Source organism: Meles meles, chromosome 15, assembly GCF_922984935.1.
Source record: "Meles meles chromosome 15, mMelMel3.1 paternal haplotype, whole genome shotgun sequence".
In the NCBI taxonomy this organism is placed as follows: Eukaryota; Metazoa; Chordata; class Mammalia; order Carnivora; family Mustelidae; genus Meles; species Meles meles.
This window is the reverse complement of record NC_060080.1, coordinates 36,981,369-36,996,739: the sequence shown is the minus strand read 5'-3', so window position 1 is coordinate 36,996,739 and position 15,371 is coordinate 36,981,369. Positions and strand designations below refer to the sequence as shown.

The following is a 15,371-nucleotide window of genomic DNA, read 5'->3' as shown; positions in this document are numbered from 1 at the left end:
AAGCCGCCCAAGACCAATCGGCCCCAGCTAACCTGGCAGCTGCCCACAGATGAAGGAGGGTCCCAGCCCTGAGGGGCCAAGTCTGGAGCAGAGCAGCAAAACAGCCCAGCTGAGCCCAGCTCCACTTGCCCCACCGGGCTGCGGAATCCAGATCCAGGACAGCTCTTTCAAAACCAAAAGCAGGGTCCCTGTCTGTTTTGATCCTGGCACCTGGGCTTCTGGAGGCGCCAAACACTTGTTTTGTGAAATCTGGGTCCGTTCACCCCCACCCCTCCACCCCTTGTACGTGAAAGTGGAGCATTCCTCGGAAACCTTTTTGTAAGCCAAAGTGGCGTAAAGCAAAGATGCAACTACCATTAATTTATATGGAAATTTATTTGAGTTTCCCCAGACAAAGCACAGATGCTCCCAGACCAAATTTGGCGGCAGGAGGCTGAGATGCTGAGTGCAGTTTCCGGGGGAAGGCGCTGGGTGGCGCCACTTTCACCGCGGCTTTACCCGCTCGCTGCAAAACTAACGCGAATCGCTGTTTTTGCTTTGCGTCTTTTTTCATAAAAGCGAAAATCCTCTTGGGATTTCCTTCGGAGAGCGGGAACGGGTCCTCATGGAGGTCCTCCCTAAAAGTGAAGTGACCCCATGCAAACTCTCAAAAAGTGGGGAATCTGGATGGCTTCACGCGTGCCTGTCGCTTCAGCCCATCCCCATGCATCCCTGCAGACACCCCTCGTCAGTCGTGGTGTCCTTTCACTCTGAGCTCTGAAGTGACCAACGAGCCATCTCAGCCTAGACGCGGGGCAGGGCCCGGCGATGGACCCGAAGCAGCAGCGCCGCTGACCGGGGTGAGCTGCCCCCGCTCTGCTGGGGACAGACAAGCTCCTCGGGTTTTCCCCCTTTCGCCCCTCATGTCATTCATCGCAGACCAATGACTCCGCCTCGGATCCCCCCTTCCTGGACTCAGTCAGGAGGGGAGAGTGGGTGGGGCAGCCGTCCTCCCCTAACTTCTTCCTGCCCGTGGCCTTGCTCCCCACGAGAGGATTCCGCCGCCACTTTCCCTGGCGCCTCAAGACCCCCCCATGGACAGCCTGGGGATAGCGGTGCTGCTGCTGACTGCTTTAAAGGATCGGTGTGGAAAAATGGTAATAGCTACAGTAGGAAAGTGGTCTGGGAATGCCTAACGACTGCAAATTAAAACATCATTTTCCTGGGGATGCGTTCAAAAAAACAAGGGAAGAAGCCAAGAAAGAGGAAGAGGTATGATCTATAAAACATAGACTCCAGCTCAGAAGAGGCAGCCAAAGTCAGGGTCAGCGGGACTGGGGAATACAGCTCCAAGGGAAAGCAGCCGGGACAGAGCGTGGAATAGGAAAGAGCTAGAAACCACTGTGCTTATGCATTTGACTGAAGGCAAAGGGGGGGAAACTTCAGGACAACCATAGTTGCACAAGAAAGAGCGTTAATCCTAGTAGACTATTTGGCTCGGTGTGAAGAATGGAACAGAGTACAGGAGACTGGCTGTTTAGAATGTGGAGTAACCTCCAGGGCATTCAGAAGCAGTTGTCTCAAGAAAGAGAGGGCTACAGATCAATGTTCGGAAAGTCACAAACTACCAAAACTCACCCAAAGAAGAAAGCTAGCCCAAACAGTTCTGTATCTGTCAAAGAAATTTAATTCATAGCTCAAAATCTTCCAGAAAAGAAGTCTCCAGGCCCACATGATTTCATTGCTAAATTCTACCAAACATTTCAAGAACTGACACAAATCCCACGCAATCTCTTCCAGAAAACAGAAGACAAGGAATACTTCGCTCATTTTATGAAGTCAGCGCTACCCGGGGAACAGGACCCTGCAAAGATGGGACCAGGGTCAGCAAACGATATCTGCAGAGGTCCAAGAAGTACATATTTCCTTTTTTGAAGCCCATATGGCTTCTGTTGCAACCTCTCAAGTCTGCAATTGTAGGGCAAAAAGCAGCTGCAGAAATATGTAAATACATGGGCGTGGCCAGATTTGACCAACGTGGGGGGGGGGGCCCTGGATGTGGCCACAGGACCACAGTGTGCAGACCCCTACTCTATACCAATGTCCCTCAGGAAAACAGTCAAAAATTCTCGCAAAATATTAGCAAATGCAATCCATAAATACAGAGGAATACAGAGAAATATATATATAAATAGAGAAATAAAGCCACAACCAGTTAGGATTATCTGGGACTGCAAGGCTGGTTTCAAAACAGAAAATCAACCAAGCTCATCCACCTTTTTAACAGACTGAAGAAAAACCACTGGATCATATCAATTCAAGGAGAAAAAAGGCACGTGACAAAAATTCAACATTCATTCATAATACTCTCCCAAATTATGTTTTGAAAGAAATCTTAACTTGCCAAATGACATCTACAAAATACCTACACTTAATGTAAACCCCCCCTCAAAACTGAATGTTTTCTCCCTAAGTTCTAGAACTAGGCAAGGATGTTCACATCCCTATTCAACATAGTACTGGAGGTTTCAGCCAGTGTAATAGGGCTAAATAAATAAACCAATGGCACTAAATTAGCAAGGAAGAGATTAAACTGCCCATATTCACAGATGACATAATCGTTTATGTAAAAAACCTAGAGAGAATCTACAAAATAAAAAATAAAAACAAAACTCCATAGTAAGTGAGTTCCACAATGTCACAGGATACAGGGTCAACACAGAAAAATACATTAGTTGTCCATATACAAGGAATATACCACTGGAAATGAAAATTTAATAAAACAATACCATCTAAAGGAGTTCCAAAAATGAAACACTTAGGTATAAATCTAACAAAGCATATTTATTTAAAAAATTTTAAATGTTGATGAAAGAAATCAAAGGTCTAGATAAATGGACAGACCGTATTATGTCCACAGACAGGAAGACCCAATATTGTTAAGATGCCAATTCACCTCTAATCGATCAATAGCATTAATGTAATCCCAATAAAAATTCCAATAGAATTTCTTGTCTAGAAGAAATAGACAAGCTAATTCTAAGATTTTAATGGAAAGGCAAAGAAACTAGAATAGACAAAACAATTTTGGAAAAGAATAACAACATCTTAAGACCTACCTGATTTGAAATCTTACCATAGAATTACAGTAATCAAGATAGTGGGTTACTGGCAGAAATAGTCCCGTACCTGCATGACAAACTGATTTTTGTCAAAGTTGCAGTGATAATTCAATGGCAACTCAACCACCTTCTCAACAATGTTGGCACAGTTGGAAATCTATATGCAAAAAGCAATCCCCAACAGAAAACTCACACTTTGTGCAAACATTAATTTCAAATAGATCACAGATCTAAATGTCAGAATGCAAAACTATACAAAAAATTGGAAGAAAATACAGAAGAGAAATATCAGGACCTGGAGTGGGGCAAAGAGTTCTCAGACTTGACATCAAAGGCATGATCCATAAAAAAAAAAAAAAAAAGGTCAGTTTAGATTCACCAAAATTTAAAATGTTTGCTCTGGGGTGGACATTAGGACAAGCTACAGACTGAGAGAAAATATTTGCGGTTCACATACCTGAAAAAGACTAGTAATGAGACTATATAAAGAACACCCACAACTGAACAGTAAGAAATTAATCCATTTCTTAAAGGGGCAGACACTTTACCCAATAGACCACTCACGGCAAATAAGCACAAAAGATTCTCAATATTAGGCAAAAAAGCTTCTCAATTTTAGTAGTCCTTAGGGAAATGGAGATGAAAACCATAATAAGATACCACTGCGTACCTATCAGAATGGCTTGGAAACAAACCAACCAACCTGACATTATTAAATGGTGAGCATGTAGAGTGACAGAGTCTTTTTATCCATTGCTGGTGGGAACGTAAAATGATGCAACTAATATGCAAGACAGTTGGGCAGTTTCTTACAAAGCGAAGTTTACATTTACCATATGACCCTGCAATCTCACTTCTAGATATTTGCCCGAGAGAAATGAATATTCATATTGACAGACACAGACACACACAGACACACACACACACACACACACACACACACACACACACACACTGCATGGGAATGTTTATAGCAGCTTCATTCATGATCACCAAAAAGTAGAAATGACACCAGAGGTGTCCACTCCGTTCAGTGGGTGAACCAATGCTCAGATTGTGGTACGCCTACACCACGGAATCTGACTCTGTCACACTATGAGTAAAATGACTGTGCAGACCCAGAACAACATAGAAGACTCTTAATTGCATTATGCTAAATTTTAAAAAGCCAGACTCAAAAGGCTATGCGTTTGTTGATTCCATTTGTATGACATTGTGGAGAAGACAAAACTATGGCGATGAAGGACAGATCAGTTCCGGGCAGCGGAGCGGTCTCCTGACTGTCGTGGTGGTTACCACATACGGAACATAGTTCTATGGTACAAATCATGGCAATGTATTCCAAAAACTGGGGGTTTTCTTTATTCAACTGTAAAAAGCCAATGGGAGAAGGTCACCAAAAGAATGAACCTCTAACGGTGAAATCTGAAACCCTGTGACATCTGTTCACAAGGAGAAGTTTTGGGGAAGGGAAAGTCTTCTAAACCACTCCTCAGGCAAGGAGGATGCTGAGACCCTGCCTTCCTTGCCCGCCTAGAGCTCAGGTTTACCCTGAGACCGCTCAGTTCTGTCCTGCTCAGAGCAGCACCAGCATGACCACACTCCCTTCATTCTCCCTTCATTCTGCTGAACTCCAGCTGTGTGGGGTCCCTGGGTAAAAATCCCAGATATGGTCCCTGGCCCTGGGGCCCTGAAGTGGAGCAGACAGACAATAAATTCAAATTCTACCAGAAGAAACTATTACAAATGTGATCAGTCCTATTCCAGAGCCTTTCATGGAACCAAAACAGGAAACACAAGGGCAGGGAGGAGACCCATTTAGCATGGGGTTGGGAAGGCCTCTGCAAAGGGGTGTTTATTAGAGCGAGGACTGGAGACATGAGAAGAAACCCAGTAAAAAGTGTTCCTGGGACCTTCTTTATGGTTTACCTATCAGGCTATCTGGGCCTAGGCGGGGAGACCCCTGAGACTTTGAGAGAAGGACACTTTCACAGGAACATTTTAAACCAATTTCTATAGACAATCCCTTTTTTTCCCTTTCCCCTAGGCAGGGATTGGGGACCAGAGCCTGAGAGGGCTCATTTTCTGCCTCTGCAGCAGCCATAGACATCTGAGAGCTGCCAGGGTCTCCCCTGTTGTCTGGGTAACCCGGAGAGCCAGTGGCAGAGCTGGGGACCCAGAATCTGCTGGTACATCCCATCCATTCTCCCACTCTGAGGGCTCCGGCTAGATGTGCCCACCCTACACTTCTGACCTTTGCCTCTGGGCCTGGTGTTTTGTTTTGTTTTGTCTTCTGCAAAGTGGATGGGAGAGCCCTTGCTCTGTTGGTGGTTTTGCGTGGCCTCAGACTAGCCCCTGCTGCCTGGTGGCTAAATGGCTTCCTGCTGACCACTTTTTTTTTTTTAATTTTTGAAAAAGATTTATTTATTTATTTGTTAGAGAGAGGGAGAAATGCATGCAAGTGGGAAGGGGCAGAGGGAGAGCGCTTCGTGCTGAGCACCGTGCCCCACCCAAGGATGATTTCAGCATTCTGAGATCAGGACCCTGAGATCACTACCTGAACCCAAATCAAGAGTGGGACCCTTCACCAACTGCGTCTCCCAGGCGCCCCCTACTCCCAACTTCTAAACTCACACCACCCACCTCTGGTCTCAACTGCATTCTCCCAGCCTGGAATTCCTTCCTGCACCCCAGGGGCTTCTAGGTGACTGTGAGTGTGCCCGCGAGTGTGCCGGCTGCTTCAGGGATTTAGACGGTAAATCAGTGTCAGTGGCGAAGGGGAAAAGGTTTAGAATCCAACGAGAGGGACTGAATTTTCTCTACTCTTTGGCCGTGTGACCTTAAGTAAGTCACAATCCCCTTGGGCCTCCGTTCTCTCCTTTGCAAAATGGGGATGACAGTGCTCCCCACCTCACAGGGCTGCTCTGAGATTTAAGGGCGTGGACGATGCTTAGCCAAGAACCGGGCACTCATCGGACTTTTCAGTGAGTCAATGCAGGCTTTCCTTCTGCCTCCGCCACTGGTACCGCTGTGGATGGTGATGTTGGGAGGCACCGGCGCTCTGCCCCCGGGCCACGCCCACCACAGGGGAGGGGTCTCCCGCCGCCAGAGCCAGTCTGGCGGTTGCTGGCTCAGAATTCAGCAATTCCAGTTCCACCTTCCACCTATGGGAAGATGCATTTTTATCTGCATTCTTATCTCAATTTTAACCATCGGTTCTTACTGGTTAGTATAAAAAGTGAATCTGGTCCAATAAATAAACCCAGTGAGACTCCAACAAACACAAACGGCAGGGAGAAAAACGAAACGGCAAGCTCTCTGTCAGGGTGGGAAAGAAAATGCAGTCCCAAATCTCTTAAGGCCCCCTGAGCGCGCGATTCGACGGCTTCAGAGACCTCCCGGCCCGCCTCTGCGGCGCAGCGCAAACGCCGCTCGCCGACTCCGCGCGCGCTGAAAATCCGCGGCGGTGGGAAAGAGATTTCAGTTAGAAATTTGAATGTTGGGAGCTGGAGGGCGGGGACAGTCTCCACCCTCACGGGGTGACCAGGAGCTCCAGGGGGGAGCCCCACCAAAGCCCGGCGTCTCACACATCCCAGGGACACCTTCCTCCAACCCACGATCGTCACGCGGAGCCCTGTCCCCCGCGGACCGAGGCTTTCGCCCAGACGGCGCCGCTGGACCGGCCCAGGCGCCCGGCCCGCGATGCAGCTCAGGTGACAGGCGGGGGGTCCCAAGAGCCGCTCCGCGCCCCCTACCCAAGCCTCCAAGCGCCGAGCCACGAGCGCAAGTCCTTGGCGTTGCCTCCCCGGCGAGCCGGACTGGCGAGAGGCGGGAGGGCACTGACCTGCGAAGCCCCCGACGCGGGGCAGGCGAGGAGCAGCAGCAGCGGCAGCAGGAGCGCGCGGGGACAGCTAGGCACCATCTTGCCGGTGGGAACCGCGCGGCTGGGGAAGGGGAGACACCGCCTCGGGCCGTTCCACGCCGCGGCCCGGCAGCGGCTGGCGCAGGGAGGGCGGCGGGAGCCCGGGAGCGCGGCGGGCGCTGTCTCGGGTCCAGGTGCGCCGCGCGCGGGCCACGAGCGTCCGCAGCCGCCCGCACGAGACAGACCCGGCGAGGCGGGGAGGCGCCAGCCCCGGGGCCGAGGCCGAGGAGGAGGGGCTGCCCGGCCAGGAATGCGCCTGGGAGCGCGCCCAACCCGCGCGGCTCCCCGAGGAGGCCGGGCGCGACGCCGAGGACGAGCGCGGGCATCCGGAGGGCCTCGCGGGCCAGGGCGGCCGAGGCCGCGTGGCCGGTGCCCCGCACACGCGCCGGGCCGCCAGCCCACTCCGGACGGGCCGCCCCCGCCCCCGCCCGTCCCCTGGCCCCGCTGGGGAGCCCGAGACGCGAGTGGGCGGCGGAGTGGCGATCCCGCTCCAGCTCTGCCCTGCTTCGCAGCCCGCGTCCGGGACCCCTTCCTCCACGGCGTTCAGAGAGCAGCACCGGCCTGGCCGGGAGACGGGATTCCTAAGCGTAGACCAAGTTCTCCATCGAGTGGACAAGTGTCCTTCTCAGTCATGCTAGTGGGGAATGAGAACACACATGCACGGGGACCAAGAATCTCCTGTCCTCATTGATAGTCCTCCCCTCCCCAACCTGAAGGAGGAACTCCGTTTAAAACGAAGGCCAAGGCCAGGTTATCAGAACCTTGGATGCTTTGCTGAAGTCGGTGGGAAATCCCGCTGGGAAGGACAGAAACGAGTGGTCTGAAGTCCCCTGCATCCTGGGGCTGTGGAAGGAACCAGATGGCTTCAGCCCCAAGCTCCTGGAAAACATTATTTAAGTTCCTACTGGAAGAATGTTTTCAGAAGGCAACACTGCAGATGTCATGGTGCACACCAAGTCTGGCCAAGCCTCAAATCTATTTTTCCTTTCCGCATTTCATTTAGCAGAGCCCACTCAGAGCTCCAGGAATGGAGCTCGGAAGACTGTCGTCTCAGACCAAGAGTTCCACTGGAAGGCAGAAAGGAAAGTTGGAGTCCCCTGGAAAGCAAGGGTGTGGTGAAGGTTGGCCACCTGAGCATTCATTATCCAGGAAATCCTACTGTGCTTCTCCCTCCACTTTCCTGTCACAGGAAGCAGAGCGGGCCGTGTAATCTCAGTGTGCGCTCCTGGAGACTGGGCAAAACCTTGCTTTTCCCGGTCCAAGTGGAGGGACCAGGCAGCAGTGGTCCCATCCCAGGAAGCCTGCGGAAATTATGGTTTTCTGCCTCAATCTATCATGTGTTTGCCCTTGATGCCAAAGCCAGTGCTCCCTCAGCCCCCAACACTTACCCTTCTCTCTCCCTGCCACTAATGAAAGATTGGGTTCTGGCTGGTGTGGCAGTGTTTCATATTTATTTTATCCCACTCCTGTTTACATGGTGACCTCCCAGGAGGTCAAGACTTCTTAGCCTGCTTCTGGCTGTGAACTGGGAGCCAGACTTTGGCACATGGAAGGAAGTGTTCTTTTTTCCACTCTTGCCCTCTCTGTGGATTCATAAAGCTGAATCTGGGCAAGGTTGAGTGACTTGCCCACGGTATGTAAACCCCAGACTCAGGCCCCTCCCAGAGGGGTGCTGTCTCCAGCATAGGCTACCTTCCACCCCTAGCACCTTTCACTTAAATACACATGTACAGGATTTCAGGAATTTAGTTATAGTTACCGGATTTTTTTGTTCTGTGTTGTCTTTTTCCTCTCCTCTCCTCCACTCCTGCCCCTCCCCTCTCCTCTCCTGTCCCTCCCTCCCTTCCTTCCTCTTTCTTTTTCTATTTTTTTTTAAGCATTTCTGAATTTCAACAGGGATTTTTTTACCCCCTATCTACTAATTTCTGTTTGTTGCTCTTGTCCTATGGCCATCTTCCATTTAGTGTTTGGTGTCTGCTCTGAATTAACTTTCTGAGGTCCCACTGCCCCAGCAGTACTGCCCCTTCTCTCTCTGTCTCCAACTGCCCTTGACCCACAGGGGTCAAGGCAGCCCAGAACCCGTCAGGGCTGTCTGAAAGCAAGCTGTGAAAATAAGCCCAATGTGCTATATTCAGGTCTCCAAAAACCAACCTTTGACTTATACGAAGTAGGTCCATCCTCTATATTACTTCTTCTGTTTTCTCTATGTTTAGTTTTAGAAAATATTCCTGAATGTCAGCGATTGGCTGGGCTGGGAGGTTGGGTATCCACACATCTAAAGAAAATATTTTTAAAGTTTTTTGACAGAATCAATGACCATCTTCTGGGATCAGTGTTTTTGCTGATACACTTGTGTTCCCTGTGTAATGTTGGGGTGCAAAACGAGAAAGGAAGATTTGCTGCAGAAATCTGTTTAATGTCCAATCAGAAGCAGCACCCAGCCTGAAACAACTATTCCAAAGCTGTCCTGTAGGGTTCTCTGTCCCCTATAGTGTCCCACACCATGTTGCTTGCCCTGTGGGGTTCATATGCTTATTTTGTCTGTTGGCTCATTCGGGGTTGCTTCTCTCCCTTTCCCACCTTCACCTCTTATCTGTGATTCTAAATGTCATCAGCACCCCCCCCCCCACAAAAAGGGTTCTGGGAACGAAGCCCAGCATGTTAGCCTGACCCAGGATAACCGGGTAGGAACAGGCGTGGGGGGTGATCTAGAAAGAGTGCAGTGATGGTCTAATTCACTCATTACACAAAAAATTTTTTGAGTGCCAACTTGGGGCACAGCCCTGCTGACTTGGGGCACTACAGCATGCTTTCACACTACATCAAGAAAGTGAGCCAAAAGTTTGTTCTTTGAAATGATAAACAGAAAGGGGTTACAAACCAAAAATACAGGGGTGCCTGGGTGGCTCAGTGGGTTAATGTCTCTGCCTTCGGCTCGGGTCCTGATCCCAGGGTCCTGGGATAGAGCCTTGTGTCGGGCTCTCTGCTCCATGGAGAGCCTGCTTCCTCTTCTCTCTCTGCCTACTTGTGATCTCTGTCTGTCAAATAAATAAATAAAATCTTTTTTTTTTAAAAAAAAACATTGTCTTTTGTAATTATCAACATAATTACCTTTACTGGTACCACTTATGGCTTCATTCTAGTTACCGTTTAGTGTTATTTCATTTTAGCCTAAAGCACTCTCTTTAGCATTTCTTGTAGGGCAGGACTGTTAGCAAAGAATTCTGGTTTTGCTTCTCTGGGAGTATCTTTATTTTCCTTCTTTTTTTTTTTAATATTTTATTTATTTATCTGACAGACAGAGATCACAAGTAGGCAGAGAGAGGGAGGGAGCAGGCTCCCTGCTGAGCAGAGAACCTGATGCGGGGCTCGATCCCAGAACCCTGGGATCATGACCTGAGCCGAAGGCAGAGGCTTTAATCCACTGAGCCACCCAGGCACCCCTTCCTTCATTTTTGATGGATAGTTCTCCTGGATATTAAATTCTTGGTTGATAGGGTTTTTTTCCCCCTCCTTTCACTACCTTGGCTATGTCATCCCCTTGCCTTCTCGCCCCCATGTTTTCTGATGAAAAGAGAGCTTTTAATCTTATTGAGTATCCCTGGTATGTGATGAGTCACTTTTCCCTTTTTGCTTTTAGAATTCTGTCTTCGTCTTTTGCCAGTTTGATTATAATGTATTTCAGCACGGATCTGTATGAGTTTCTATCACTTGGAGTTTGCTGATCTTCCTGGATGTGTAGATTAACGTTTTTTCACCAAGGTGGGGAGTTTCCAGCTATTATTTCTTCAAATATTCTTTCTGCCTCTTTCCTACTCTCCTCTCTTTCATATTTTCCCATTATGCATATATTGATGTGTTTGATGATGATCCACACACCTCGGAGGCTCTGTTCGTTTTTCTTTTTTTATTTACTTGCTATCCCCCAGACTGACTAATCTCAACTGACCTATATTCAAGTTTACTGATTTCTTTATTCTGCCTGATTCAGACTGCTATTGGGCTTCTAGTAAATTTTTCATTTCAGTTACTGTACTCCTCAACAGAAAAATATTTCTATTTACTTTCGATTTGGCTCATTTTTATTTTTTTAAAAAGATTTTATTCATTTATTTGACAGAGAGAGATCACAAGAAGGCAGAGAGGCAGGCAGAGAGAGAGAGAGGGAAGCAGGCTCCTTGCTGAGCAGAGAGCCTAATGTGGGGCTCGATCCCAGGACCCCGAGATCATGACCTGAAATGAAGGCAGAGGATCAACCCACTGATTTAAAAGATTTTTAAAAAGATTTAAAAAAATATTTTTAAACAAGATTTTATTATTCGAGAGAGAGATAACATGCGAGACAGAGCACAAGAGTGGGGGGGAGGCAGAGGGAGAGGGAGAAGCAGGCTTCCTGCTGAGCAGGGAGCCTGATGTGGGACCTGATCCGAAGACCCTAGGATCACAACCTGAGCGAAAGGCAGATGCTTAACTGACTGAGCCACCCAGGCACCCCATTTGGCTCATTTTTCAATTGTTATCTCTTTACCGATAGTATTTATTTGGTGAGCTGTTGTTCTCATACTTTATTTAGTTGTTTTGATGCGGTTTCCTGTAGGTCATTGAACTATTTAAAATAGCTGACTTAGGGTCACCTGGGTGGCTCAGTCGGTTAAGCATCTGTTTTCAGCTTGGGTCATGGTACTAGGGTCCTGGGATTGAGCCCCACATTGGGCTCCCTGCTCAGGGGTTGGGGAGGGAGTCTGCTTCTCCCTCCCACTGCCTCTTCCTGGCTTGTGCATGCACTCACCCCCTCTCTCTCACTCATTCTCCCTCTCAAACAAATTTTTAAAAATGAATTAAAATAGCTGACTTAAAGTGCTTGTCTAGTAAGTCCAACATCTGGTCTTTCTCGAGAACATTTTATATCAATTGCTTTTTCCTCTTATTTTTAAAAAGATTTTATTTATTTACTTATGTATTTATTTATTTGACAGAGAGAGACACAGCAAGAGAGGGAACATAAGCAGGGGCAGAGGGAGAGGGAGAAGCAGGCTTCCCGCTGAGTAGGGAGCCCCATGCAGGGCTTCATCCCAGGACCCTGGAATTGTGAACTAAGCCGTAGGCAGATGCCTAACAACTGAGTCACCCAGGTGCCCCCCGCCCCTTATTTCTTTGTGTGTGTCATAATTTTTTGGTGAAAACTGGATAAAATAATGTGGCAACTCTGGAAATCAGATTTTTCCCTCTTCCCAGGGTTTTTATTGTTGCTACTTGTTGTGATGTTTGTTTAGTGACATCTCGGAACTAATTCTGTTAACAACTCTATCTTTTAATACATAGCCACTGAAGTCTCTATTCAGTTATCTGGTGGTCAGCTAACTACTGGACAGGATTTTCCTTAAAGTCTTGGAACCAACAAATCTCCTGGTCTTTGTCACGGTGCTTGTGTGTAGGGTAGGACACACGTTCAGCTCTCATACAACCAGTTTACAAGTCTCCCTTAACCTTCACTTTCTGCTTATACAATGCTGTGCAAAGCCGTACATATGCATGTGGCCTTTTAGATTCCCAGAACTACACTGGAGCTTTTCTTTTCAGTTTTACCTTTTGAGGCTTTCGGTTAGTCTATTGTTTGCTTCCATTGTTATTTATTGCCTCGGGCAGCAACAACATTAGAACACTTCACAGTGAATGTTTTTTTTTTTTTTTTTTAAAGATTTTATTTATTTATTTGACAGAGAGAGATACAAGTAGGCAGAGAGGCAGGCAGAGAGAGTGAGAGGGAAGCAGGCTCCCTGCTGAGCAGAGAGCCCGACGCGGGACTCGATCCCAGGACCCCGAGATCATGACCCGAGCCGAAGGCAGCGGCTTAAACCACTGAGCCACCCAGGCGCCCACAGTGAATGTTTTTTAACAAACTTCCCCAAGGAAGAGGTTTTTAACACTGGGCAAGCTCTGGCCCGGGTCAAATAAAGATAAGCCTTTCTGTTATGAATTCCAAGGAATGAATGCCCCCTGCAGTACTGGGAATGTGGGCCCTTAATTTAGAAGGCCACTCTTATGCTGGGGAACAGGATAGGGGAGTAGGACAGATGGAAGGAAAGCTTGGTGTTCTTACTGAAATTCAGGCATTTTTTCTTGAGTAAATTTTCCTTAGGTTGCTGCAAGACTGGTTAATTCCAGAGTTCTGAAAGTTAATTCTGAAAGTTTTTATGAGATTTTCTTTCTTTTTTTTTTTTTTTAATGAAGGGACAAACTTCAGAGGTCCTTAGTCCCTCGTTATCTCTGACATCACCCCCACATCATTTTTGTAAGCAGGCAGTTTACTGGGTTGGACTCAAGTCAAACTTTGTCCTCTGTGTTAGCAGAAATCTCAGTTCTACTTTCTTGGCTATGGATGGATTGCATGGTGTCTGTCCCACACACGCATCGTCCGGGGTGAGCCTGTGATTTGGGAGGTTTCTATTCTCTTTCTCTTCGCGGCTACTGCAGTTCGAATCGCTGCCTTCTTCCAATTCAGCAAGGAAAAGATCAGGTTTATATCCAGGTTTAATCTTTATGTCTGGCAAGAACTGTGGTCTGCTAGTGGTGAAAAAGCCCTAAAAAATGGGAAATCACCCAGTGTAGTCCCCTTCATCCAAGTGTTGAGTCCCTTCCTATGTCCCCCTGCTTTGTGTCTGTTGCCAGTGTCTTCACGTAGTTGTCATTGAAATTTTGCCGAGAGTTGTTATTTGCAGGGAAGTTTAGTCCCATTCACAGATCTTGAGATCCACAAATGCATTTGATAATAATACAATTCATTGATTATTTTTTTTCTGGGGATGGCAGTGCTCTTTGTGTCCACTTTCACAAAGTTTTTGTTTGTTGGTTTTGTTTTTAATTTCATCTCTAAATTTGTTTAATGGAATTTGGAAAGTAAATTAAAGAAAATTTTAAAGGCAAGAATTACAGACCAGAAGTCTTCAGAGGTATTACTTTGGCACCATCTGCTGGAGAGCTTTTAAAAGTTTTCCGGTACATAAACTTCCACGCAGTTTCTTACTACTTTTTCAGAGTGATTTAAAAGAAATATTGCCCAAATTATTGACATCTGAATTCAGTGCCATACCAGCTTATGTTAATAGGAATTTAGCAATGGTAGTAAAAAGTAAAAAGTAGTAAGTAGGGGCGCCTGGGTGGCTCCGTGGATGAAAGCCTCTGCCTTTGGCTCAGGTCAGGATCCCAGCATCCTAGGATTGAACCCCGCATCTGGCTCTCTGCTAGGCGGGGAGCTTGCTTCCCCCCCTCTCTCTCTGCCTACTTGTGATCTCTGTCTGTCAAATAAATAAGTAAAATCTTAAAAAAAAAAAAAAAGTAGTAAGTAGTAAATCCACTACCACTTAAGGGGCAATAGCTTGCCCTGGGAAGCTGCCATTGCAACACATGTAAATAAGTCTTGGAATGTGAGTTTCATGTGGAGGACTTTAAGCCAGCTGGGTCTCCGTAGCCTCCAAGACAATCGCCAATGCGTTTTTTGATAACTTCACTGTGTTGGGAAGGCCTGAGCACCAAGCACTTTAGATACATGACCTTAACCCTCTAACAAGCAACCATATACCTCCTCCCTGCCAGGACTTCATAGAAACCCTTTGAGGGTACTTAACACCAATATTATACCAGCTTTCCATTTGCCAGGAGGGTGACTTTGGACAAGTCATTTAGCCATGCTCAGTCTGTTTTCTCATCTGTAAACTCACAGGCTAAACCCACCCTACTGACTACAGACACTATGATGGTTAACAGAGCCTGCCACTCTGTGAGCACTCCCAACCCTCCCTAAACTAACAGCACGATTACTACAACAGACCTCCTTTTCCTCCAGGGAATACCCATCTCGGTCACTCTCAAGCCTGGGAGAAATGTCCAAGAATGTTCTCCATGTTCCATCTACTTACTTGGGGCAGGATGGATTTTTATTTTTTAATGGATTAAGCTGTGTTCTGAGACCAGCACGTTTCTAGATTTTCTGATAATCATACAGCCTACTATGAACTATCACTTTTTAGATATTTCTCCATATGTTTACCTTAGAAAATAGAAAGGCAGAAGTTTTTGTCTTCCTTATCCACTGTTCCCAAAGAATCTGTAGCAGGAGCCACCAGCTGTCCCCCACAAATCCATCCTCTCCTTCACAGAGTAGAATAGCAGGCAGGCGCATGGCTCTTATTTCCCAGATGCCTGGCAGTTTGTGTGGCCATGTGACTGCCCACGGAATATGCTTGGAAGTGATGAGCAGCACTTCCATTTTCACCCCACAAAACTTCCCAGGCTGTCCTTTCTCCTTCTGTCGGCTACATGCAGATGACCAGCCCTAGTTGCTGGAGGGC

The 15,371-nt window shown here is 47.4% G+C and overlaps 1 protein-coding gene across 1 annotated transcript in view; it reads right to left on the bottom strand.

The window, feature by feature from the left end:
* Positions 1–7,165, bottom strand: part of FBLN7 (fibulin 7) — a 45,498-nt gene extending 38,333 nt beyond the window's left edge. Inside the window, exon 1 of the mRNA XM_045979610.1 lies at positions 6,946–7,165. Coding sequence (XP_045835566.1) covers positions 6,946–7,023 — 78 coding nt within the window. The 5' untranslated portion in view covers positions 7,024–7,165. The remainder of the gene's footprint in view (positions 1–6,945) is intronic.
* Between the last annotated feature and the right edge of the window lie 8,206 nt (positions 7,166–15,371).